Source organism: Callospermophilus lateralis, chromosome 13 (genome assembly GCF_048772815.1).
Source record: "Callospermophilus lateralis isolate mCalLat2 chromosome 13, mCalLat2.hap1, whole genome shotgun sequence".
In the NCBI taxonomy this organism is placed as follows: domain Eukaryota; kingdom Metazoa; phylum Chordata; class Mammalia; order Rodentia; family Sciuridae; genus Callospermophilus; species Callospermophilus lateralis.
The window spans coordinates 67,284,817-67,312,716 of NC_135317.1; the positions used below are offsets into that span (position 1 = coordinate 67,284,817).

A 27,900-nucleotide genomic window follows, 5' to 3' on the forward strand; every position below is an offset into this window, starting at 1 on the left:
GGAATCACATATTTAAACTATGTAATGTAGAAAATTCAGAAATAAGATTCTTTTCATTCTAGGATTTATTGCTGGAGTTTGCTTGATTATCAACCTTTCTGAAATAATTCTGTGTTTATATTCTTTTGTCATAAATGGCCAGTGAAGTTTATGTTTTGTTAGGTTAGTGATCAGCCAGTGATTGGACAGAGAATTTCTTAATTGCCCAAACCAGTGAGTTTTTCAGTCTTTGCTGAGGAATACATGGTGTACAATGCCCTTAACACTAAGCAGTTTAGTATTCTTTAGTCACAACTTTCTGCTTGCCTAGAGCCTCAAAGTCAAGCAGAGGTGGGAGTTTAGGCTCTTCTTGGGTCTTTCTTGAGCATATGTGCATACCTGGGAATGTACATAGCCCTTTGCGTGTATATAACCATCCAGATTTCCCAGCGTATATCAGAACTTTGTAAAGATGCTTATAGGCACATCATTCCCTAGCTTCTCAATTTGAGTTTTTTTGGTTGGTTTACTGTTTTTCTCATCTATTACTTGTGACTTGGTCAACTGCAAGTTTAAATAGTTGCCACTGATTATTTTCCATGACTATGCCTAGGGAAAAGACTGTTCCCAATAGATGAACTGAGTCAGTTCAAGACTTACTAGTGGTGTTTTGAAGGGTATGCCCAGACAACTAATCACAATTGTTTAAGGTGGGGCTTTGAAAGAGTTCCAGTCCTCTTCTGATTCTTTGTTTGGCGGGGGGGGGGGGGGGGGGGGGGGGGGGGGGGCTTCAAGGCTGCTTGCTTTCACTCTGATTGTAGATTGTTTGTTTTCAAAACAACCTTTGCATTTCAGAGAGGATGATGAGAAAAGGCAAAGTTGAAATGTGAGAGAACCTATTGTTTTAAAACCAATATTTGGCCACTTGAAAATAAACATGTTCCACTTTGTTCCAAGTCTTTGGTTTATTTCTAGAGTTCTGAAAAAGTTGATCTAACACTCTTTACTAGTAGTGTTAGCATTACTTTTAGGGGAGAGAGAATTTTCAATTGTTCTCACTTCTGATGACTTCCTGTTATTTGCTCTGACAGTGTCTTGTAGTTTTCAACCATAGACACCATCATTCTTCATTAGATTTATAAAGAGTATTTCATGTTTTAGTTGTTAAAATGAATGACACTTAAAATTTTAAATTTCTATTTCTATTTGTTTATAACTTGCATATTAAAATAGAATTTATTTTTTAATATACTGAATGTATGCTAATTTCACTTATTCTTGTAGCTTTCATGTAAATTCACTGGAGTTTTCTTAGTAGATAATCATGCTATCTGAATATTGAAGTAACTCCATTTTTTTTTACTGCTCTGACATGTTTTATTTAGCCTTATTCCAAACCTGTTTCTTCACGACTTATATATTAGATTATTTTTCCACAGTTTTCCCATTTAACCATCTTGGCAGTGCCTCCCAGTTGTAATGCAGTCCTGCTTCTTTTCTGTCATTACCTATCTACTTTCTGACCAGACAACCATGAGGTCTTTTTTGTATGAGTCATGTCTGTTTCCCTCATCAATTTATATAATGTGGACTATCTTTGCCATGAGAAATTTTTTTTTTCAAAGAGGAATCTCTTTATGGAATGTTTATTTCAATGAAAATCTGTTGTTAAAAATTTGGCAACTAACAAAGGCATGAGTAAAATCTATCCCTATGACAGTGTCCTTGAAATATTTTATAGCATTCTCTTTGTAAATCATAATTTTCATGCCTGGTTTGAATGATTCATGTTAATTCTAGGTCTTTGGAAAGCTTTCTCTTTTAAAAAATTTCCTTCATATATGAATTCTGTAGCAGTGGTGATGATTGTCCCATCACAGACTCCAAAATTTAAAACTAAAATGATTTTTAAAGGTTATAAAACCCAGCCCTTTTATTTTATAGATGATAAAATAGATTTCATTATCCCTCTGCAGCAGAGTTTCCCTTTAACTATTATTAAAATATATGAAGTGCATTCCAATTTTTCAGCATTGAGTGGAACAACTCCACTCCTAACACCCTGGTCTGACTTTCATCATTTTTCACCTGGATGACTACAACAGCATCCTTGCTGGCCTCTGTGCTTCTACCCCATATTCTAATCTCAACACTTTTCAATAAACCTGAGATCATGTCATTATTCTACCCACAGCCCTCCAGTGGCTTCTCATTTTACTCAGGATAAAAACCAAAGTCCTTGCAATGGGCTATAAGGCTTTTAACAATTTGCAGTTCCGTCCCCACCAGCCAGTTATTTGTCTAACCTCATCTTCCAGTGGCCTTTCTCTCCTTTATTCTGCTTCAGGAAGTTGGCTCCTTGTAGCTCCTCTAATGAGCCAAGTACACTGCTTTAGAGGCTTGTGCACTCACTCACTGGTGGCTGCCTGGGACACTTTGCCCCTGTCTGCGTGATTCACTTCTTCTCCTTCTTTATCATGGAGGACTGTCTATGGAAAAACCATCTCTAATAAAATTCAACCATGTTTACTACCCTGCTCTATATTTCCATTTTTGTAATGTTCTGTCACTCATTTACTATGTTTACCTGTCTGCTTGAATGTGAGTCCATTAAAGCGAGGGTGTTCTTTTGTTAACAGATGTATCTTTGGCTGCCATGAAAGTGTCTGGCACATAATAGGCTCCCAATAAATATTTGTAAATGAATAAATACATAAAAGAATGAAGTTACCATGACATTTAAAGCCATGGTCTAGGTTTTGGCAAAATCAGTGTTCATCATTCTTCCTCTCCTTCCGTGGTGGTAGGCCTTCCAAAATCATGAAATATTTCTCCCCATCTGCTGTAATCTGATTCCCTAAGGAAAAAAAGAAATATCTAGAGGGTCTGTGTAAACCATTTTAAGATGATATTTAAGAATATATTTTATACTCATAAAATAAGTTGGATGACATGAAATACATGTTACAAAAATTTGGTTTTTTTTAATTCTTCATAAGGACAAAAATAGAAAATGATCACTATATCATTTTTCTGTGGCTGAAATGACAAAGTACCACATAATGGGTATCTAAAAACAATGGATATTTGTTTTCTCATGGTTCTGGAGGCTAGAAATCTAACATCAAGGTGTCTGAAGGTTTATGCTCTGTTTGAAAACTGTGAATGGAATCCCCCCGCTAACTTTTTGGTGTTCCTCTGCTTGTAGCTGCACCATGTCAGTCTCTCCTCTGATCCCACTCCCTTCTCCCTGAGGATGACTGTCTTCGTGTGGCATTTTCCTCTCATACATAAAGAACAAAGCCATATTGAATTTGGGCCTTCCTTAATGAGCTTGTCATCACTTGATTATATTTATCTGGACCCTGTTTCCAAATAAAAAACATATTTACAAATATTAGGGGATGAGGACTCCAACGTAGCTTTTTTGGGGGGATACAATTCAGCACAGAACAATGAATTTCTTGGTGGACAAGTATGCTTTGAGTGTGGTGGGAACCTTCCTGTTGTTCCATCTGTCAGTGCTTCTAAATGGAGCACTGGTGCTGCTCAGCCTTTGTGTGTCCCTAACCTACAGTAAGGTGAGTAGTGCAATTGTTTCAAACAAGTACTTCCTCACTCCCACCACTGTCCTTTGACTGCACTGAGATGGTGACTCCTCTCTTTGCTGGTTTATCACCTGTCATCCATCTCACATCCCAATCCACATCAACACAGTGGTGCATCTCCTCTACTACTGAAATGTTACCTTTTTTGGTCCCTGTTTTAATGCATCCTGAAAATTACCCGTCCCAGATACCTCTAATCACTTGATGTTTCTCTTGGGTTGCCAACATGTTTGGGGGAATCAATTAACATGAAAACTTATGCTAACGTGAAGTCATAATCTTTAATTTCATGTGACCCTTGCTATACTTCTCAAGGGGCCCTATAGTTTTTGCAGATCCGCCCCCCCACTTGTTTTCTATTCAGCCAGTATAGCTCTTCATCGCTGTCCTTTACTCTTTGATTCCCTTCTTCCTTTTTCCATCATTATTAAATATTTATTGATCAGTTTAGTGCATGCCAGGAATTTGTCTATGAGCTAGGACTAGACCAGTGAATAAGACCAATTACTACTCTGTGTGTCTTGCCAGGGAATTTTATTTAATATCCTTTCATGTTTCATAAGCAAGATAGAGGACTAGATGGGTATTTGTAAAACAGAATGGGGAGCGCACAGCATAGTGCTACAGGAGCTCAAAGGACCCTCGTGAGCCTCCCAAACTTTTCCACAGGGTATATCTCAAAACTGAGACACGAAGGACGGGGGTGGGGCAGGAAGATTTAAAACAGAGGCAAATTCAAGTGTAAAACTTAAGGAATAAAAAGCTTGGCAATGTGGGGCCTGAACAATTTGGTCCATAGATCTGCAATATAGAGTGTGAAGAATGCAAGGAGGAGGATGGCATGTGGGTGGGGATAGGTGAAGGGAAGAATAAATTGGCAAATCCAGCTTCGTTCTTGGCACATTCCCTGTTACAAGGAAAATTCACACAGTGAGAAGCGATTTCCTCAATCTGTCTGTCCTACCCCTCCCAAACAACATCACATGAGCACATGTGACTTAGCCAGGTTCACATGCATTCTTCCCATTTTTTCCTCCTTTTAAAAAATTTTTAGATCCTGGATTCAGGTCAACTTATTACAAAGTGAGGTCTGATTACTAATCCTTAAGGGAAGAGTTTACCATGCTTTTCTTATTTCTTATAGTTACTTAAAATTTTTAAAGTAAACTGTGTTGGAAATCATCTAATGATTTCTAAAAAGTTTTATTGGATGTTTTGTTTTGTCCTCATAATGTCACTTGAAGGAACAATTTCTTGCAGTTGTTTTAGTTGTCTGATTTTGGATGAACAGGGAGAAAAACTCTAGCCAGAGGAAAGTTGGATCAGGAGGTGACTTAGAATACCACCTTCCTCTGGTCCTCAGCTTGTAGGGTCAAAAAGACTGAGACCAAGGGGCAGAGAGGGAGAACCTATGAATTTTTTTTTTTTTTTAAATACATTATTTGAAAATGTTTGTGCTCATGAAGAAATATTTATATGTCAAATATTCTATTTTTTCAATATGTCATTTTAATTTTAAATCCATCATTTAAATGTGAATAAATATGAGAATATAAACCACATAAATGTATACACACACACACACACACACACACACACACACACACATTTTGTCCCTAATTTGCCCCCTTCATTGCTCATTAGTCCTGTCCTGCTTCTGAGATCAACACCTGAGACAACTCTGCTAATTCTGCTCCTCATCTTTATTCATCAGGTGAATGCTAACTCTGTGTGGTTTCCTGTAAATCAGCATCAAGGGGCAGCAGCAAAGATGAATCGAACATTCCAATGGCATTGTGCTTTAAGTCCCATTCCATTTAGTGTCCTTATGATTCAAACTATCTAGAATTTTACCTTGCACCCATTTTTTCCTTTATTAAAAACATAGCAAAAATTTTAAAGATGGTGCCTTTCTTACATTTTTCCCTCTTTTTCCTAAATAAATATTTACCAAACAACTTAACCAAACAATATTAGATGGATTAAGGTTGATTTGTACCTGTGCCTTAGAAGATCATCTAATTCAATGTAGATTTGTCTTTGAACCTGTTTATCTCAGAAGAATTCTCAGAGGGTGATGAAATTATGAGATTAAACTAGAATGCTACTGAGATCTGTAACAAAGAGAAACCCATAAGTAGGAGCTCTTCAATTTATCCTCATTTTTTGGAGATTTTCTAAATGAGGCATTAATCTAAGATGAAAAAGCATCCAAACAGACACTCTGGAATTTGGAGCTAGAATGGGTGGAAAGTACATGCTGTTGGTCTTGCTAGCAACAGGGCAGGTAGGAAATTGAGATGGGAAGCAGATGACAATAAAATTTAGGGCTGATAAGATGATAGATTTATAGGTTTATAAACTTCATAGAAATTTGATGTGGGAAGAAAAGCCATAGGTTATAACAGTACATGAACTAGTCAAAGTGTTCACTTTGGCTTTAGTGTTACAATGTCTATGGAGACAAATATGACTATTATTCGTGTAGAATTAGAAAATAGATATATTGATCTTTAAGAATTTGAAAGGGTCTCATGATATGAACATGTTTTAAAATTTTATAGCTTTAAAGAATATTACTTGACATTTTATGCATTTTTAGTAAGCTAAGTCTTCTCATTTTATGTTTGTGCATATATATATTTTATGTATATATAATTTTTTTGACAGGATTAGAGCAATTTGTTGGAAGAATGCAAGATTTTCGATTATACCAAGTGGCACTTACAAACAGGTAAGAAGATGTGGTATTGTAAACCCATGAGTATAAGATAAATGCTGAATTCACTTAAATAAGAGTACTATGAAGACTACAGTATTGCGAGGCAGTTAGCACCTCATCAGGGTAATTTTCCTGCTCAGGAGGGAATAAAACACCTGAGAAAAATATAGTCTGAAGTAAGAGAAAATCAAAGGATAGGTTTTTAAAAGCACAGCACCTGATAGATTCTTCCAGTCCTGGTAGGATCTGGAACAGAACATCTAAAAACTGGCTTCGATTTCTTTAAATTTTATTTTATTTATTCTAATTTGTTACATATGACAGCAGAATAAGATTCAACTCATATTATACATATAGAGCGCAATTTTTCATTTCTCTCGTACGAAAAGTAGAGTCACATCATTCGTGACTTCATACATATACTTAGGGTAATGATGTCCATCTCATTCCACCATCTTTCCTGTCCTCATGCTCCTCCCCCCTCCTCCCTCCCCTTTGCCCTATCTAAAGTTCGTCTGTTTCTTCCATGCTTCCCCATCCCCATTATGAATCACCATCCTTATATCAGAGAACATTTGGCCTTTGGTTTTATAGGATTGGCTTATTTCACTTAGCATTATATCTCCAACTCCATTCATTTACCTTCAAATGCCATGATTTTATTCTCTTTTAATGCTGAGTAATACTACTTTGTGTATATATACTAAGTTTCTTTATCCATTCATCTACTGAAGGGAATCTAGGTTGGTTCCACAATTTAGCTATTGTGAATTGTGGTGCTATTAACCTGATGTGGCTGTGTCCCTGTAGTATGTTGTTTTTAATTCCTTTGGATATAGACCTAGGAGAGGGATAGCTGGGTCAAATGGTGATCTATTTCCCCGGTTTCCAAGGAATCTCCATACTGCTTTCCATATTGGTTGCACCAATTCAGTCTCACCAGCATCCTCACTAACACTTATTGTTGTTTGTATTCTTAATAGCTGCCATTGTGGCTGAAGTGAGATGAAATCTTAGAGTAGTTCTGATTTGCATTTTCTCTAATTGCTAGAGATGTTGAACATTTTTTCATATATTTGTTGATTGATTATGTATCATCTCCTGGGAAGTGTCTGTTCAGTTCTTTGGTCCATTTATTGATTGGATTATTATTATTATTATTTTTGGTGTTAAGATTTTTGAATTCTTTATATATCCTAGAGATTAGTGCTCTATCTGATGTGTTTGTGGTAAGAATTTGCTTCCATTCTGTAAGCTCTTTATTCACCTCACTTTTTTTTTTCCCTAAGAAGCTTTTTAGTTGGAATCCATTCCATTTATTGATTCTTGATTTTAATTCTTGTGCTATAGGAGTCTTACAAAGGAAGCTGGGGCCTAATCCCACATGATGAAGATTAGGGCCTACTTTTTCTTCGATTCGACGCAGAGTCTCTGGTTTAATTCCTAGGTCCTTGATCTACTTTGAGTTGAGTTTTGTGCATGGTGAGAGGTAGGGGCTTAATTTCATTTTGTTCCATATGGATTTCCAGTTTCTCAGCATCATTTGTTGTAAAGGCTACCTTTTCTCCCATATATGTTTTTTTGTGCCTTTGTCTAATAAAAGATAACTGTATTTATATGGGTTTATCTGTGTGTCCTCTGTTCTGTTTCTACAAGTTTTTTTGATATGAGAGCATCAAAGTCAGCGATAAGATTTCAGTGGATGGAGTCTTGCTTCATGGTGTCTTGCAGTCAACAGGTTGATTGGCATCTTGGGAAGCCATACCCATCTCTGGGAGTCTTTGTGGCTAGGTGGCTGTAGCAGATCACCCCATCTCTGGTGCTGTGTGGAACCTGGCAGAGCTGAATAGAAACTCAAATGTCTCTGGGCAGTCTTACTAGCAGGAGTGCCACTGGAAATTCGCAGCCAGATTTTCCTATTCAACGGCTGTGAAGCCAGTTTGGTCCATGTACAGTTCATAGATAGCTCTTGACGCTATAGTGTTTTCAACTTTACGGCATTTGTCAAATCACCTCGTTAATGTTTTACAGTGTTTGCTTTGGCCAAGTGTGTGGTTGTTCCTCACCAGTGCTATTCTCTTGGTAACTCTTCATAATATAATTGGATAAATTCTTTACAATCAATTTTCTCTCAGAAAATGTGATTTGTGAATATTTTATAGAATTAGGGCTACATTTGTTTAATTATTCTATATGTGAGATATTCTAATACCTCACAAAACTGCTATATCTGCCTTTTAAAGTTGCTTTGTTGAATTTATAACTACTGGAGAAAGTAGCACAGGGAAAATGATGAGTTATTTTGGTTCATGGGAAAGTCTCAGTATACTGGGCTATTAGACTTGGAGATTAAAAAATGAATATTTGAAATATTATTATATTTTTGTCTATTTCCAGTGAATAAATAATATTATAGACATGGGCTAGCATTTTGAAGTTATTTCCTCATCTTCATAGTCAGTGCAGTTCTTTCTCAGTTCTTCTTAAAGACAGCAGATTTCAATTCTGCTTAGAAAAGTCCCAATGAAATTTGGCTGAAGATGGCCACTGACATTTCTTTCTCGATTTATGATCTGATGTTATAATAGTATATCATTAAATAGATGAATTTATCTAATTTTCTTTTATTGAGGAGCTCTAAGAGAAATGTTTGTTTATGCTTCTTTAAGGGAGATGTAGATTCATGTGGTGAATTTTTCAAGGACAGTTCTAATGGATTTGAGAAGCATTGCTCTTGAGGTGATACTATGGTCTGTGGCAGATCCATTAACAATTTAAACCTCCCTTTTGTGTTAATTATACGATCAGGAGATGCCTGAATAAAGGAGACTGTAACACCTGAATACACTTTTGAGGAGATGGACTGCCACCAGCCTTGCTATCATTCATATCACCATTGCTTAAAATACTGAAGTGTCATGTTACAGTAGTTCTTTGGGAAATTTTTCTTGGAGGGCAAAGATTTCATATTGGATAGTGACTTTGGGTCCCATTCAAATCCTGTTGTCAACTGAAAAATATCGATGTGATTTAAAGGAAAAGGTGTCACTTCACGTGGTTTAGTGAATGCAAAATCTGCCTGGCTCCTTCACTACCTCACTGTGATCCGAGGAAAGCAGTCTGGTTTCCCTAGCTGGTCATGGGTTCCTGGCATTGGCCTACCTAAAGTGCCTGGAAAGGTGTTGTATGGAAGAATGCCCATAAATAGAATGACTAATGCTGATCTAGAACAAGTATATTTCCCTTAATGGAAAAATTAAATATATCTGCTTGGAATTGGCATTCATAGTTGACTGTTGGCAGCTGCCATGTGATCCGAAGCCATTGAAACATTTCAGGGTGCCAGAGTCTGCACAAATGAGTCACAGGAAATCATTGACAAATGGCCTTGGCCTCAGTCCATTCACTAAAACAGAAGCAGAAAATGATACTTGCTTTCTTTTTATTTTCCACAGTTGAAAAAGAAACCCTAATTTAAGTCTCATTATTTTCACTGTTTGCTTTCAGTGGTAAGTTAGTTGAACAACCTAAGTAAAGAATACTTTTCTACATTATCACAAATAGGTACAATGAATTAGCATAATATTTATTAATTTGTTTTTGCAGTGCTGGGAATTGAACCCAGAACCTCACTAGGCATGCACTACGCCACTGAACCACACCCTCCAGCTCCTCATATTATAACGTTTAAATACATGTCGTGAAAAATCATGCAAGGACAGCATACTTCTAGATGCGAAGACATAATACTTAAAAATTTACTGTTTTGCATATACCTTTTATGAGAATGAGGATGTTTATTTAGTCAAGGACAGGTTTTATGTTATGTTATATTTAGAAAATTATTAGAGCTAAATGGTTACTCATTAAAACATGAAAAGCATGGTATTCACTCATAATAATTCTTAGACCTTCTGTTAGTGTTATTTGTTTTTGAATCTTCCTTATGACTCCCACAGAGAGATTCTGGAAGCTTTCTCTGGAGATTTGCTTCGATTACATGTCCAGTCACATTGCCGCTGCCCTGGCAGTCACCCTCGCATCCACCCTTTGGTCCAGCGGTACTGCATCCCTAATGGTGCAGAAGATACAACCAATGATAGAGTGTTACGGCTGAATCCTGAAGCACATCCTCTCTCATTCATCAATGATAATGACATCAGTACTTCGTGGATTTCACATGTGTTTACAAACATTACCCAGCTTAATCAAGGAGTGACTATCTCAATGGATTTGGAAAATGGACAGTATCAGGTAAGTAGAAACCATGGGGTATACATTACTTTCTGTTGAGGGCCACAGCCAAGTTGGAATGAGCCTGGTATTTTGCCAGAGGGAATGGTTGAACTGTGACGCCAGGGAGCCATTGAGATGATGATGGTTAAGCTGTGTATTCAATTGTATATAGACCTTTGCTGTCTGGCAATAGGGCGGCTCTTGCTGCCCTCTACTTTGGAGTTCCCATTGAATTCTCTCCGGGTTTGGGGAGAGTTGGCGGGGAGCCTGGTGGAGAGGAGGGAGAGTTCCCAGGAAGTGTTAGTGGAGTGCTGGTGGAGTTCGGGCAACAAAGTTTCGTGTTTGAACATACACTTGTATGTTGTGGCGGCTCAGTTATTTGTGCCCAGCCAGACTGAGGCAACTTTCCTGTGGCCTCTGCAATGAATTCCCACACACAACATGTCTTAAAGAAATTGAAATACATTCTATCATAGTTCTGAAGACCAGAAATACAAAGTCAAGGTACTGAGAGGGCTATACTTCAAAGACTCTGGGAGGATCCTTCCTAGCCTCTTTCAGCTTCTGGAGGCTCCTGGGGTCACTGAAGTGTCACTCCACGCTCTGCTTCCATTTTCATCGGCCCTCCCTCCTTGTTAGTGTGAGTAAATTTTCCTCCTCCTTCCTCTGGAAAGATCCATTCTACATCCACTCATCTTGAGTTGTTCTTAACTTTATCTGCAAAGGCCCTATTTCCAAATAAGGTCACATTCATGGGTATTTGGAGTTACGCTTTGGACATATTTATTTAGAGATACAATGCCTAGGAAATTGAACATAAACTTAGGTGGCATCTTATAATGTATGATATCAAAGTATCTAAAAGATGCTATTCAAGATTTCTTCAATATTTGTAGCAAATGATATTTAGGAAATGTTGAAATATTCTTTTTTATTAAGCAGTGCAAATTAGTAGAAACTGAGGTGCTTATTCTAAAATCTACAAAAGAAGAGCCTATATGACATTTATTTCATGGAAGTAATGTTCTTTTTTTCATGTCTTTTTAGCAAAATTAATATTAATTTGTACCATGATTTACAAAATCTATGAGAAGAGGGACTAATATACAATTACAGAATGTGTTGCTTTTACTATAGGTCTATGAGGTTTCTGGATGTTCAATAAATATTTAATAATTATAATTATGAGGAAGTAAGTCATTATATTTGAATCTAGCAATTCGATGGTTTGATTTATACTTGTGTGTCAGACTTTTACTTCAGTGATAATTAATTTATTCATTTGCAGGTATTTTACATTATCATTCAATTCTTTAGTCCACAACCAACAGCAATAAGGATTCAAAGAAAGAAGGAAGATGGTTTAGATTGGGAGGACTGGCAATATTTTGCTAAAAATTGCAGTATTTTTGGAATGAAAAACAATGGCGATTTGGAAAAGCCTGATTCTGTCAACTGTCTTCAGCTTCCCAAGTATGAACATTTTGAAATTAATTTTAATTGACTCTTGGCTTAGTAAAGAACAATAGGTTAACCAATTCACTAGTGTGGTGTAGACTTACTCCATCACCAACTTGTTTGAGGAAGATTCTTGTATTTCTTTTCCAAAAACTTTTAAAGTATGTTTAAAATTTTTATGAAAGAATTTAGAATATTCCTTGTTTACAGTCTCACTGTTATTTTGATAGGTAATTTTAAAATTGTTTAGCAAGCTATCTACATAAATAGAATTTTCATTATGTTCTCACAGCCATGTTTAGTATGTATGGTTTTCTGTGATGGTCCTATAACATTTGCACATGAAATATATGGAATATATTTTCAAAGAATGAAGAATTTAAGAATTTACTATAAGCCAGGTGTGGTGGTGCATACCTGTAATCCCAGCGACTTGGGAGGCTGATGCAGGAGGCTGTAAGTTCAAAGCCATCCTCAGCAACTTTGTGAGTTCCTAAGCAATTTAGTGAGATTCTGTTTCAAAATAAAAAATAAAAAGGACTGGAGATGTAGTCCAGTAGGTAAGTATCTCTGGGCTCAATCTCCAGTATCCCCCACCCCCCAAAAAAGAATTTACTGATATTGTGTAATAATGTCTCAAAGTTGTGATTTGTTTTGTTAAATTATGAATAGATTTCCCTGAGATAATATATATTTTTAATCAACAGTTTTACTCCATACTCCCATGGTAATGTCACATTCAGCATTCTGACACCTGGGCCGAAACTTCGTCCTGGATTCAATGACTTCTATAATAACCCATCTCTTCAAGAATTTGTCAAAGCCATACAGATAAGACTTCATTTCCAAGGGCAGTACCATACAACCGAGGCTGCTGTCAGCCTTAGTCACAGATATTATGCGGTGGATGAAATCACCATCGGTGGGAGGTAGTGTATACAAGGGTTGTTACTGGAGAATGGTTTCCACTATAAATTTTGTTTTTAATGAGTGGTTTCTTTTTTTTCCAATGAGACTTATATCAGGCACACTTATTTAAAAATACAATAAGTAAGATTTTAGAGCAAGATAATTCCAGTTTCATGTTTTGAAATAATTTTTTACTCTAAGAGATTTTGGGGAGATTTTTATATGCCTTTTCTGTAATATAATATAGCATTATTATGAAATCAAATTTCAAAAGCAATTTCGTTTAAAAGCTATGAGACTCTGAGGACTGTAGACACAGCTCAGTTGTAGAATGCTTAGCGTATGGCAGGCCCTGGGTGCAATCTCTAGCTGGGTGGGGGGAGTTACAATACTAGGAATTTGCTTTAGATCTAACTTATTACATGTTTTACTTAGTTTGATCAAGAATATTATTTTCAAATATTGTTGAAAGCAAAGAGAAATAGTGCAATTTTAAAATATTTCTGAAAGCAAAGAGAAGAAGTTTGTAGCTATATAGTACCAGACAGTTTGTAAGTAAGGCTTGGGTCCAGAATTCATGGTTCCATAGAGATAGTTGTTTTACTATAGAAGAAAGATCTGCTAAGCCCTTAGTGTTCTTAAATTTCAGATCATAACTTAGAACATGACTTACAGTATTTTTTTAAAAAATTGATAGCTGTAAAACTAGGCAGAACACTGTCTAATATGGAAATATGCAAAGATTATATTCACAATTGGGTTGTTCTAAAAGAATGACAAGACTTGAGAATAAGGGATATCTTTAAAAACAAACCAGAATATATGAAAGCGTTTTTTTAAAAAAATTAAGCAATAGCATAACGAAAAGCTAATGTTATTTAATTATCCACCATCTGATTTTGAAAAAATTACAAAATATTGAAATTTATTAACTTCATTCTAAAATTTGTTCTGAGCCTTAATTCGTAAACCGTACTTTGAGTAGTTTCAGTAAATGCCTTTCCTTAATGAGTTTACTATATGTATAGCAGGTGTACACAATCTTGCTCCCATTTCCAGAGAGGCTTGAGAATTACCCTTAAAATCCAGTGCAGTCTGCATATTAATGATAGTACTTCTAGTGCCTCAGGATTAATTCAATATTTTCATGAATAACCACACAGGTTGGAGAGAAAATGATTTTGCATTGATCAAGTGTGCTTTACTTTCTGGTTATAGTCACATAGAGTATGTATTCATAGGGCCTTCAGCATATATATGTTGACCTGTTGTGTGATGACGTTCATGTTCACAGATGTCAGTGCCATGGTCATGCTATTAATTGTAACACAACCAGCCAGCCCTACAGATGCCTCTGCTCTTCGGAAAGCTTCACTGAAGGACTTCATGTGAGTTCTATTTTGTGCATGGAAATCTAACAAAAAATAGAAAAAAAAAACCTCTCAGGAATTGTGAATAAACATTTAATTTTGGTGTAACTTCTAAGTGTATATAAAAATAAATTGATATGAACCCCAAATATTAATTTTACAGAGAAAGTTTTTATAGAGAAAAAAATGTTATCTATAAGATCAAAAATTTTAAAAATGAAGAGGAATTGCCAATGAAACAAGACCCTAAGAGTTTCTATTCCTTTTCTTTCTTGATTTAATCATAATTACTATATTATTTTCAAATATTTGTCTGAACAGCCTAATGCTAAACAACAACAAAAAAATGGTTTCTATATCTAAAAGACATTATAATAAGTGTATCTATGAAAAGTCTTTAGATGCAATGCAATCTTTATGTTGTCAAGACAATCAAGATTAACTTATTGCTGATATGAGGAATTTTATGTAATTAACATGAATATGTGTAGTAAACTGACTTAGAAGTGATGTTACCTTGGTTTGTCTGTGATGGTCAAGGGACATTTCATAGTTGAGGTAGAAATTTATTTGTGTATTTAGGCATAACAGTAAGTGAACAAAATTAAAATTTGAGAGAGATTGGTTGGTAGAAATGTCCAACATTGATATCACAATAGTCAACTTAAGAGGATACAGTAGCAGTAACAATCATACTAATAGTATACTAAAGTGGACAGTATGGAGGAAATGGTATTTCAGGCAATTTTCTGGCAATGAAGGCAGAGACCTACTGCATGGCCTTCACAAAAAATTAACATGGATTAAACATTAAAATGAAACAATCAATATATTTATTACTGTAAAGAAGAATATTTTAAAATTTAAAGTGAAGGTCCTTTATAAGCTAAACAAATAAAATACAAAGGGAAACAAAGATAACTGGAGCCACAAAGAAAATTAATGAGTTAACCTATCAATATCTAAAATTCTGAACAGTGCAATGATTAACATAACTACAGTATAGTGACAAGTGATAGATTAATCGAAAATAATTACATCATATTAAAAGTTAGATTTAAGGTCCTAATACACAAAGAGCACTTAAAAATATTAAGAAAAATAGAACAGCTCAATAAAAGAGAGCAAATATATGAATAAGCAATTTAGAAGTGAAGAATTGATAATATTCAACAAACACATAAAAGATCACTCAACCTCAGTTTTAATCAGGAAAGTGCAAATTATAATAAAATATTGTTTTTAATTTCTCAAATTAGCAAAACATTTAAAGATTGATAACATCTAGGACTTGCAAGAATGTAACCTTGTATACATCATTGATGGGAATGCAAATTGATATAATATTTTTGGAGAATAATTTTACCATATCTATTATAACTAATGTTGCAAGTACAGTAAACTACATTATACAATTCCTGTCCTTGTCAGTTCTCTCCTGACAAGTGTATAAAATATGTTTGTATCCTTTTTGTTACATAAATATAGACTCATATATTAGTTTGTCTTAGCTTTTCACATGGTCTTATTGTCTCATAGACTTGTATGCAATTTGCAAAATTATCTTCCTTTTAGATCTTGCCCTCTGCTTGTGTTTTAGCTAATCAGTTCTTTATGCAGTTCATTTTGGAATATCAGTAAATATCTCATTTATTTTGGCAAACTACATTTTTGTTCTCTGAGATTGCTCCTCTGATCTAATTTGCTTTTGACAATCGCATGAGTTCAACATAGTTCAATGGTGGAACACTGTCTCAAGTGCAGACTTCTCCAGCACATCCACAATGCTGTCCTGTTGCTTGGCTTCATCTCAGAGCCTTTGCTTTGGTTATGGCCTCTTTTCTATTTGCCCAAACCAAAACTTTCATGTTCTCACTTTGATATTCCTTTGAATTTATTTTCCAGATCACGGCTGTATACTGCTATTGTTTTTATTTATACATTTAGTCTCCACTGCTAGTCAGTAATTGTTTTTAAAGAAGAAACCTTTTTCATTGTTTTGGGTTTCTAATATCTACTGTCTTTGAAATTGGTTTTATGAGCATATCATGAGAAAAAGCATTTGTAAAAAGACTGATTTTTTAATTTGCTTGTATGGCTTATTATACTAATTATAATACAGGTATATTATATATTGCAAAAAGAAAATGAATTTGATTGATTTTTTTTATTGAACCGTAACTGTGTGTTTAAATTTTTACCGAGTTGATTTGTTCTAGATTTTTAAGTGACATTTATTCTCTATTTCCTATTGTCTTCTTATGATGCCTTAAGATGGACACTTTTTCCTTTGCTTCTTATCAGTGGTTTCTTTTATTAATTTTTTCCCTTCATTTCCAAACCCACTAACAGTCAAAATACAAGATGCTCTGGGATGAATTTAGTATCTTGGACTGAAGATACCTAGTATGTGTAAGCTAAGGCATTGTACTGGGTATTCTCTTTCATGTTAACCCTAGCCAACACTTTCTTAACATAGTTTATTTTTTTATTATTTTTTTTTATTATTGGTTGTTCAAAACATTACAGAGCTCTTGACATATCATATTTCATACATTAGATTCAAGTGGGTTATGAACTCCCATTTTTACCCCAAATACATATTGAAAATGTGGATGTGCAACATAGTTTATTTTTAGCTTTTCCTGTTTAATGTTGACTAGTCTGTCTCAACCTGCCTCTCACCCCTCTTTCTTCCTCTCTACTCCTTTGATATCATATCTCATTTTTCCCCTCTAATTGCTTACATTGAAGTGCTTAGTATTTTATGATTCTTGGGTGATTTCGTGCCTTTCCTTTAAAATAGAGGCATTCAATGAATCAAGGTTCATGATTGGTTTCAGAAGTCAGGTTGGGGTTTTCAGACTTGGTCTTAGGTGGTGACTGCTGGATTATGAATTCATGTACTAAAGAAATATAATTTAGACTGGGAGAATATGTCTTAATGCTTCTTATTTAGATAGTAAACATTTTGAAAAAAATCAAAAACAAAAATGTAGAATTTTATTATTTCCCTCCTCAACATGTTTTGATCATTCATAAATTTAAGCACAAATAAAGAAGCAACAAACACAATTTATTTAACAAATTTTGGCAAATGCAGCTGAAAGAGAAAAGTCAATAGACTATTAAGGTAAGTGATTTCTAAGTTCTATGATATTTTCAACAATGTATTAAAAAAGAGAAATGACTTTATAAAAGCATTTGTAAGCATGATGTTATTTCATTAGGTTCAGCATATTTTAATATGTGTATGGACTTCTGTGTCTGAGAAAATTTGTCTCATAATCATCTGAAAATATACTTAAGTGCTTTTTATGTTGTTCTACTTTTTAAAATAATACATTTCAGTAAAAACCATTCATTTCCTATTGGAAACCATGTTATTTTTAAAGACCTGGATATAATCCAAAAAGAATGTCTTCAATTCACAGTATTATTCTAACCATTAATAATATTACTCAATAAACATAGCTTCTTTGAATTACATTACAGCCATTTGGCAAACAAAAGAAAATGTAAGCCTTGAGAATATGCCAATTCTTGGCAATTGTCTTTTCTATGTTTTTAGAGGAAGGAAAAATGAATGAACCAGAGAGAAAGGAATAGAATGGTGAATTCAATTCCAAGTTGCCATTCTAGGCTATTTTCTTTATGAAACATTCTTCAATTTTTTAAAAAGTTGATGTCACAAATATGTGGTTCCAGTGTGGGAACAATGGTTATACTCCTTTTGACTTATTTTTCAGTGAGAATTTTCACTATCAGATTTTTTTTGGCTTTTCTTCATCAGAAGATAGACCAATACTTTGTCTATCTTTCCATATCAATGACTGATTAACTCATGGTGGCAGTTACTCTCAGCAGTATCGTGCTTCTGTTCGCTACCTTATTCACCACTCAATAAACTTTATATCTGGGAGATCTCACATAAGTAAGCCATCTGGCCTTCTGTCACTTTTTAGCTTGGGAGATTGATAAAGTAAAACTTACTGATATATTGAGAAACTAAAAGACTACATGATTAATTATTCTTAATATAGCAAGATCAACTATCTATTCCTATGGTTCTACCCATTGCTAACTAATATGTTTTATCCCTTCATAAAAATAAGAACTAAGGAAGGCAAAAAAAAACTTAAGAAAATGTAATAATAAAGACCCCGAAGATTCTGAAGTAAACTTAAAGCTACACATTATTTTCTTAGTTATTACATTTTGTTATACCTGAATATATACTTTGGGAATGCTCAGTGGCTGTCCTTAGTATTATTTACTTAGAAACCCTGATAAATTTGGGGATTGTGTTGGCAATTTAAGGTTTTGAGGTTAATTTATGTTATATACTGTAAAAAAATAATGTCATACTTTATCAATAGAGAATGCGTTAGAGTACTTGTTACATGTCTTTGCAAGAATCACTAAAACAGTGAATGATTAATTTACTGAGCCTATTTTTGGATTGATCTAGGCAAAACAAATCCAGAAGACTAGATAGTGTTCATTAACTTGTAAACAAAGTTAAATATTTCAAAATAGAATTCATAATTATACGGTATTGAACTTATATGATTCATTAGATACCTCACAAATAAGAGACAAATAATTTTAAATGATTAATTTTATTTTGATAACAAATAATCATTACTGCTGCACATACATCTTTTGAACTTTTCCTATTGAGATAATTGTAGATTTATTTGCAGTTATTAGAAATAGTGGAGATTTCACATACACTTAACCCAATTTGGCCTGTGGTAACATCTTATAAAATTAGTAATTTTAATTTTTTTTAATGATTTCTCCTTATCCACGGTTTGCATACCATAAAACATGTGCATTTAAATGTGTAGTTTGATGAGCTTTGGTGTATGTGTACTTTTGTGGAACTACCATCACAATTAGGATGTGAAAAGTTGCCCCCTCCCCAGATGTTCCTTTGAACTCAGAACTGTGTACCCTGTATGCCACCATCCCCAATCCCAGGAAAACAACCATCAATCTCTTCTGTCACCATAAATTACTATTTTTCTGTTCTAAAATTTTGTATTCTGGAACTATTCAATATGTATTCTTTTGGTACATAGGCTTTAAAATCTCATTCCACCCCCCTCCTTTTTAGATCATTTCCTAACTACTTGCATCATTAGTTTTACTGCAATAAAGTACTCTGGTCCACTTGGTCTTTAAGTCCATTATAACTATTGAAGTGTATGTTAGGCTCATAGAAATAGAATAAAACCTAGAAATTGAAAGATTGGACTTGGATATTATATGTTAATTAATATGATGATATTGCCTTGACACCTGCTACCTCTTGATTTTCTTTTCACATCTAGTGCTTTCTTTACCTTTTTTAAGAGTTCAAGTTTGGTAGAATCTAGCTTTAAGAGAACTGTTATCAGGTAAAACTTAAATCCTTCTGGATTTTCCTTTTCCTTTAACATCTGTGTTTACCTTTCCTGGGTTCTGGCCAAGAGTGATGTGATGACCAGTGCCTCAGCCAAGCAGTGGCACTTCATTGGCTACTTAGATATTCTTCCATCATTGTGTGACATCATTACCTGCAAGGGTAGCCAAGCATGTACAGAGCAATTTATTAGTGACCGTGAATACTTCTCTTATTTTTTTGGTTCTAATTTGTGACCCTTTTATAACATTAATCTTGGATTTTATGAATTAACTACAATCAAGCTATCAGTATACATTTTTGTTAGTATTATAAATACCAGAGGCAGCTTGAAACATTTTATATAATAAGCTTTACTCCCATTCAATAATTTGAATGGTGCCAACATCATAATCTATGATGCTTATTATGTAAATGAATAGTTCCTGATATTTTAGAGAATATGTTCCTTTAGACTCCTAAGTCCAAAAGTATGAGTCATCATGAATAATTTGCATCATATTTATATTGTACATCAGTCTTTACCACTCCTTATTATTTCTCTGCTTCCAAAAAGGCTTTATTTCAAATGAATTTCATTTTTGTTTTAATTTTTATAATACTGGTGAGTTCCTTTTTCATTTAACTAGCATTCAGGCAGTTCATACTGCAGAATCTCATTGATGTACATTTAGTGAGCCAACTACAGGAATTTAATTTCCTGTCTGACACACTGTGATATTATTAATTTTTAAAAAACACTTGCACTAGTTTTTTTTCCCTGAAATAGGTCTGTGCATAAGTGAATTTAAAATGTAAGTTCAAAACATGGAAAAGAAGATATGAAAATTGGAACAAACTGATACAGTCTCACAAAAGACACAAATCGTGATAATAAAACCCAAGAGGTGACATGATTCTTCTCAATCCCAAATAGGACAAGTAAAAGAAATACATACATAGGTCCAATCTAATAAATCCATTGATCACCAAAGTCTAAGAGTAGATCCCAAAAGTAGCCAGAGAGAAAAAGACAAATTATGAGACATGAGTTTAAAAGAAATTGGTGATATTATATTTCTCACAGCCATTAAAGCCAGAAGACAAGAGTGTAGTATCTTTGAAATACAGAGTAAAATCAACCCACAATTCTAGCTAGAGTGACAATTAAAAACAAAGAATATATTTTATTGCAATAAATATATGTCAATAATATCAATATAGAAACCTGCAAAAAGAATTATTAAAGAATATATTTCAGGGGCTGGGGATGTGGATCAAGTGGTAGAATGCTCACCTAGCATGCTTGAGGCACTGGATTCAATCCTCAGCACCACACAAAAATAAAATAAAGATATTGTGTCCACCTAAAACTAAAATAAATAAATAAATAAATAAAATTTAAAAAAGAATATATTTCATAAAGAAATATAATATTCCCTGAACAAAGGCCTGATAAGCAAAAAGGATTGTGAGCTAGTAAACCAGCAAATCTGTAGTAAATATAATAAGCATTGACTATATTAAATGATAATATAAGTAGGGAAGAGTATAAGCATAGCAAGGTATCATAATATAATCCTTAAAATCAGCATTTAAAGGGAAGAGCCAAATCCAGCCTCAATTTCCAGCCATCCTGTCTTGATTGGAGGGAGGTGGGTACTGAGAAGATTTGTAAAACTTAGAGCCTGTGGACATGGGATCATTAAAAACTGACACCTAAACAAAGGCATATAAAACACTTCGCCTCCCCACACACCGTGTTACCACATTACTAAAGGAGTACTTAACAGCTCCCTTTACTCACTATACTATGTTTTGCTTTTAACAAAAAAAATTACAAGGCATATTAAGAGGCAAAGAAACATGGTTTGAAGAGGTAAAGCAAGCATGAAAAACCAGATTCGGACAGGCAGGTTTGTTGGAACTATCATACAGGGAACTTCAGCAACTGTGATTTGGTTAAGGGCTTTAATGGGAAAAGCAGACAACATGTAAGAACTGGTGGGTAAAATAAGCAGAAAGATGAAAATTCTGAGAACCAAAAAAATGCTGGAGATAAAAAACATTGTAACCGAAATGAAAACCCCTTTGATTGTTCCATTGTAGATGGACCATCACAGAGGAAAGAGTCTCTGAGCTTGAAGAAGGACAGTAGGAACTACCAAAATAGAAAGGCAAATAGAAAAATTATTTTTTTGCAAAAAAAAAAAAAAAAGAAAAGAAAATTAGGAGAACCTGTTGCAGATAAACCTGTGTTGCAAAAACATTTAAAAAGAGTGGAAAAATGATGCAGGTCAGAAAATTCAAATCTCTATAAGGATAAAAAGAATAGAGAAAACATAAGTAACAAAACTATAATTTTTCTTATTAATTAATCTAGTGTGTTCAACATAATCTAGCAACAGTGTGTTCAGTAATGATTCCTGAGGTATAAGGGACATGAGTGAACACAATGATAAAAGGGATGGGAGGGAAGAATTAGGGATACTTCTTATTATAAGGTCCCACCTTCATACCACCCTTGATGTGGTATAAAGTTTTTTAAAAGTGGACTTGGATTAGTGGTAACTATATATTACAACCTCTAGGAAAGTCCTTAAAAGAGTAAAAAAGGAAAAAAAAGTATAATATGCTAAGAAATGCGATAAAAATTACATAAAAATTTAAACCGTAAAAGACAGGGAAAAAATAGAAGAAAAAAAATAAAAACAAAGAATAATGGAAATGAATAGAAAACAGTAACAAGTATGGTAATATGAATCCATATATATCAGTAATTTCTTTGAATATCAGTTGCTTAAATGGAGTAGTGAAATGGTAAAGATGGCCCGAGTGCATCAAAACATAAAACTCAATTCATTCCATAATGTGCACATCATTCCAATATTAAGAACCAAGATATTACAAGAAAACTCAAGAGTAATATCTTTTTTGAACATAGATGCAAAAATTCTCAAAGAAATAGAAAATCCAGCAGCAGTGTGTTAAAATTATAGTATACACCACAACCAAGTGGGAGTCTTCCAAGTTTATTCAAGGTTAGATAGAACTTTCACAATTGTCTAATGTAATCTATCACATCAACTGGTTAAAGATTAAAAAAATCCTATAGTAGATAGTGGCACATACCTGTAATCCCAGCAGCTTCAGAGGCCAAGGCAGAAGGATTGTGAGTTCCAAGCCAGCCTCAGCAACTTAGAACTTGTCTCAAAAATAAAATAATAAAGCTGGGGATGTGACAGTTGTGAAGGGCCCCTGGGTTCAATCCCCAGTACCAAAAATAAAATAATAATATGATAATTTTCTTCATTTATAACAAATACTTAATACTGGATAGTTTATAAAGAAAAGAGATTTATTTTCGCTCACTGGCTCATTGTTCTAGAAGTCCCAGAGCATGGTACTGGTGACCTTGGCCAATGGTGACAACTTCATGCAATTTCAACTCATAGTAGAAAATAGAAGAGCAAGTGGGTGAATATGAAAGACAATGATAGTATAAAACAGGCTAGATGATTTATTTTCATCTATATTTGCAAGAAATAATTCATTCCCATGAGGATTCGTCCAGTCTGATGAGAAAGACAATAGCTCCACTTTCTCACACAGCTGCAACAGCAACCAAATTTCAATGTAGGTTTTGGTGAGGACAAACCACATCCAGAGCATAGCACACGATCATGTCAATAAATGGAAATAAAGCATTTTAAAAAATTCAACATGCATTCATGATAAAAATTCTCAGCAATTTAGAAAAATAGAACTTCCTCAATTAGTCATAGAATGTATATAATAACCTAGAGTGAATATCAAGCATAATATTGAGAAACTAGAATATTTTCTGCTCAGATCAGGAACAGGACGGTAAGAAGGAAATGTTCCTTCTTACCACTACTTTTTAACATCATTTGAGAAGACCCAGTTAGTACAATAAGACAAGCAAAAGAAACAAAAGGTCTACAGATTTGGAAAGCAGAATTGAAGCAGATATAGTGATCTAAGAAAAGTAAACAACAGAAAGTTCTTGTAATTAATAAGAGATTAGAACAAGGTTGCAGGGTACAAGGTTAATATTAAAAACAAAACAAAACAACAACAACAAAACACTATTGCTTTCTTATATACCATCAACAAACAAGTAGAATTTGAAATCAAAACCAGAATATCCTTACATCAGCTCTTAATAAATAACTTGTGTGTAAATACTATAACATATATGTTACATCTATATAAGGGGAAAAAACCCTACAAAATCAATGCCAATGAAAGAGATCAAAGAACTAAAATGGAGAGAGATTTCATATTTACAGAGAGGAAAATTCAAAATTTGTCAAGATGCAAATTTATTCAACTTGACCTATAGATTCAATATATTCTTAATAAAAATCACAAAAAAATATTTTGAGGATATAAATAAGCTGGTTTCAAAGTTTATTCAGAGAGGGGATAAAAATCCAGAATAGCCAATATAACATTGAAGAAGAACAACCCAGCTTCAATGTTATTGTAAGGCTACAGTAATCAAGACTTTTTTTTTTTTTTTTTTTTAAATCAGCAAGAGAATAGGCCAACAGAATAGAGAGCCCAGGAAGAAATCCATATAATCAACTGATCTTAGATGAAAGACCCAAGGAAGTACAGTGAAGATTAAGCAATATTTTCAACCAGTGATGATAGAAGAACTGGACATCCCATGTAAAAATAAATTTTACACAGATTTTACACTCTTTACAAAAGTTAACTCAGAATGTATCATGTACCTAAATGTAAAGTAAAAAACTATACCATTCTGAGAAGACAAAATAGAAGAAAATCAAGATGACCTTAGTATAATAATGACTCTTCAGATACAGATAATAGGCACGGTTCATGAAAGAAATAATTGATAAACTGAACTTAATTGAAATTAAAAGTTTTAGAGTTGGGGGTATACCTCAGTGATAGAGTGCTTGCTTAGCACGCAAAAGGCCCTGGGTTCATTCCTACCACCACCACTACCACCACACACACACACACACACACACACACACACACACACCCCAAACAAACAAAAAAAACCCACCCCAAACAACCTTTGTTCTATAAAAGTATTAAGAGAATGAGAAGATAAACTTGGACTGGGGATGTGGGGATGTGGCTTAGTGGTAGAGTGCTTACCTAGCACATGTGAAGTACTGGGTTCTATCCTCAGCACCACATAAAAATAAATAAAATAAAGGTAATGTGTTTATACACCAAAAAAAGCTTTGTTTTAGAATAATAAGCACTCTGCCACTTATATAAATTTTAAAAACATGCAAAACAATGCCATGTGATACATAAATATGAGGTGTAAATAGAAGGATATGCTTCTGCGTGGATATTACTAAATTCAGATATTATTGGTGGAGGGGAATATACATGACAGTAATTATTAAAAAGTGATAAAAATGTGCAATTGTTTGCTTTTATATTACATATAAACGTATTTACCTTAAATATTGCAAAAACATTTTCCCACTATAATATGATTTACTAGCATATCGGGAATATATCACCTGTGATAAGTATTTTTATACTATTACTAAAGACAGAGTGGTGGTGACTCTTTTCAGTCTGGGGTAGCCATTACTAAATCCAATATTACTGTGGATGTTTATAATTCTCCTGCAAAGTTCAATCATTTGGTAGCTTTATTCATGCAACAAATATTTATTAAGTGTGTTGAATGTGTAGAACATTGTTGCTAGATTATAGCTATTCTGTCTTGATTACAGATGTAAATATTTGAAAATATTGAAGGATATTTGTGAAACACAAAATAGATTCCTGGCAGACACTAATTACTGTAATACACAGAGATGACTTTAGTGCAAATAAAGGATTCTGACTGATAATCAGTAATTAATGAATAATATAATACCATAGACATTTCAAAGTATAAAAGAAAATTCTAAATGCAGCAATACTAATTAAAGAATATTTATTTACTAATAATATTTCATTCAAATCTAATGCTTGAAAAAAAATTTCAACATAAAATGACTTTATATCCAAGTGGCAACTCATATGCCTTTTATCAAATCTAAATTAAGTGAATTTTAAAGGACAGCTTTCATTCATTGTACTTTTAAATTTCTGAATTCATGTTTGTATGGTATATATTATTTTTAATAGTTGCATGTAAAAACATATTAATATAATGAATTCATTTTTCTTCTTTGAATACCTTTGTAGAATAGTGTAGGTTATTCTTTACAAATGTGATTTCTATTCCTGGATATATATTCTGGAATATCTATAGGGTTAAATTATTATGGTTATAATAATATGGTTTTATCTAAGCCATTATTCAAAAATGGGCAAATCATTAAGTCATCCTTCTAGGAAGCCTAGTGTGTCTACATGTATTTTTTTCTATTTAGTTTTCAGACCAAGTACACAATTAAACAGAAAGAATAAAGAAAGCAAGTAGTCCAAAGGAGATATCCAATACCAAACAAAATAGACTACTCAAGATTAACCAATAAGACTCCAGGGCCCCCTCCTGCAAATGGTTCTGCCTCATTCACCCTTTATACAGAGAGATTTGTAATTACCAGGCATATAGTCAAGAACTTGTGCTTACAAGTAGCTTGATATCAGTTATATTTATATGTCAGTAATAAAACAAAGAAGTATACAATTAATTTTGCTTAATTTTGTGTTTTCCTATCAGATTTTGTTTTACATGTTAAAATTTATTTTGTTTCATGATTTTTTAATTTTTATTTTTTTCTATAGAATTACAGACTAGCCATTGCTTGGATTAGAAATTTTTAAACAGTAGCTATCACATATTACTATTTGAATTGCCAGATGGGCCATATATGTGAAGTATTCATGATTATTATCATTTGTATCTGATCAATATTATTAGCAGTTATGTAGTTTGTGCTTTTTAAGTTTGGTACCTAAAAGAGGGGTAAGTGCATCATTTCTGGATATATTATACAAGAATTCCTAGACAGGGAAAAGACAATTAGTAAGAGAAATATGTCATTGAAGGATAAATACATCATCATTTCTATCTTCTCAGTGTAAAAATATGGTGATTATTTTGGATTTGCTAATTAAAATTACACAATAATTCATAGGTAAAAATCCATGCTATTGCATTTTCCTTTAAACTTCTATGTTACTATTTCATTAACTGCTAGTTATGTTAAGATCAGATCCTATCTATGGGTAACAGCTATATACTTTAGAAAGCTAAAGAAAGGATCTTGATTGTTTTAACCATAAGGAGATGAAAAATGTTTCAAGAGATAGCTGTGTTTAATCAGATTTAAAGATTATACAACACATGCATATATCAAAACACTAATTGGCACCCCAATAATATGTAAAATTTTTATGTTTTAGTTAAAAAAATTCAAAAGGTAAAGTCCTGTAACTGTCAAAAATATAAAGATTTTATTAGAACATTCACTTTAAAATAATAAATGGAAAAATGTATACTTTGATCGTTTTATATATGCATATATATACTATATTTTTATATTTTTAATTTTAATTATACAAATGTATAAGATAGCAAATGATATTTTTACATATGTATACAGTGTGTAATCATCAAATAAGGCTAGTTAGTATTTTCACTTCTAATAATTTTTTAAATTTTTGATTAGCACAAAATAGCTGTACATATGTATAGGTATAAACTAAAAAAGATATCATTTGAATTAAAATTGAGCTGCTACATCTAAATAAATAAATAAATACCATAATTAGAGCCTGAGAAAAATTTACTATTATTAGAAATTTAGGATCTTGTAACTTCTAACATGTGTGACTGGCTTTAACTGATGAGAGAAAAAAAATATGTAGATTTTTATAAGGTTCCCAATATTTTTAGGCCACTTGGGAAGGGGTTCACTAATGACCTCTTTTAGTTTGGTAAGTATCACTGCAGGGACCTCTAAACAGTGAGCCTATTGCAATCACTCACATATAAGCAGATTGCTTTCCTTCCCTTCCCACATAGGCAGGGGCTACTGATGCCTCTCAGAAGTTTCTGGCCAGGAGTGGTATGATTCCATCTGTGGGGTCCAGGGCTGTTTTATCTAGATTAAACTTTTAGCAGAAAGTAAAGATAAACTGAGCTATATAGAGAATCCACTTACCCTTCCCTCCTCCAGGGAACTTTTTTTATTTTTAATTTTAAATCCATGGAGCCAGTGTAATGTGGCCAATAGGAGTAAGGAC

At 33.6% G+C, this 27,900-nt stretch overlaps 1 protein-coding gene across 3 annotated transcripts in view; it reads left to right on the top strand.

The window, feature by feature from the left end:
• The window catches only part of Ush2a (usherin), a 724,044-nt gene that overhangs the window by 76,309 nt on the left and 619,835 nt on the right, over positions 1 to 27,900 (top strand). For all 3 annotated transcript variants that reach the window (XM_076831652.1, XM_076831654.1, XM_076831653.1), the window contains exons 4-8: positions 6,258 to 6,321; positions 10,269 to 10,563; positions 11,834 to 12,018; positions 12,711 to 12,932; positions 14,207 to 14,300. In XM_076831652.1, the coding sequence (XP_076687767.1) occupies positions 6,258 to 6,321; positions 10,269 to 10,563; positions 11,834 to 12,018; positions 12,711 to 12,932; positions 14,207 to 14,300 (860 nt within the window). The remainder of the gene's footprint in view (positions 1 to 6,257; positions 6,322 to 10,268; positions 10,564 to 11,833; positions 12,019 to 12,710; positions 12,933 to 14,206; positions 14,301 to 27,900) is intronic.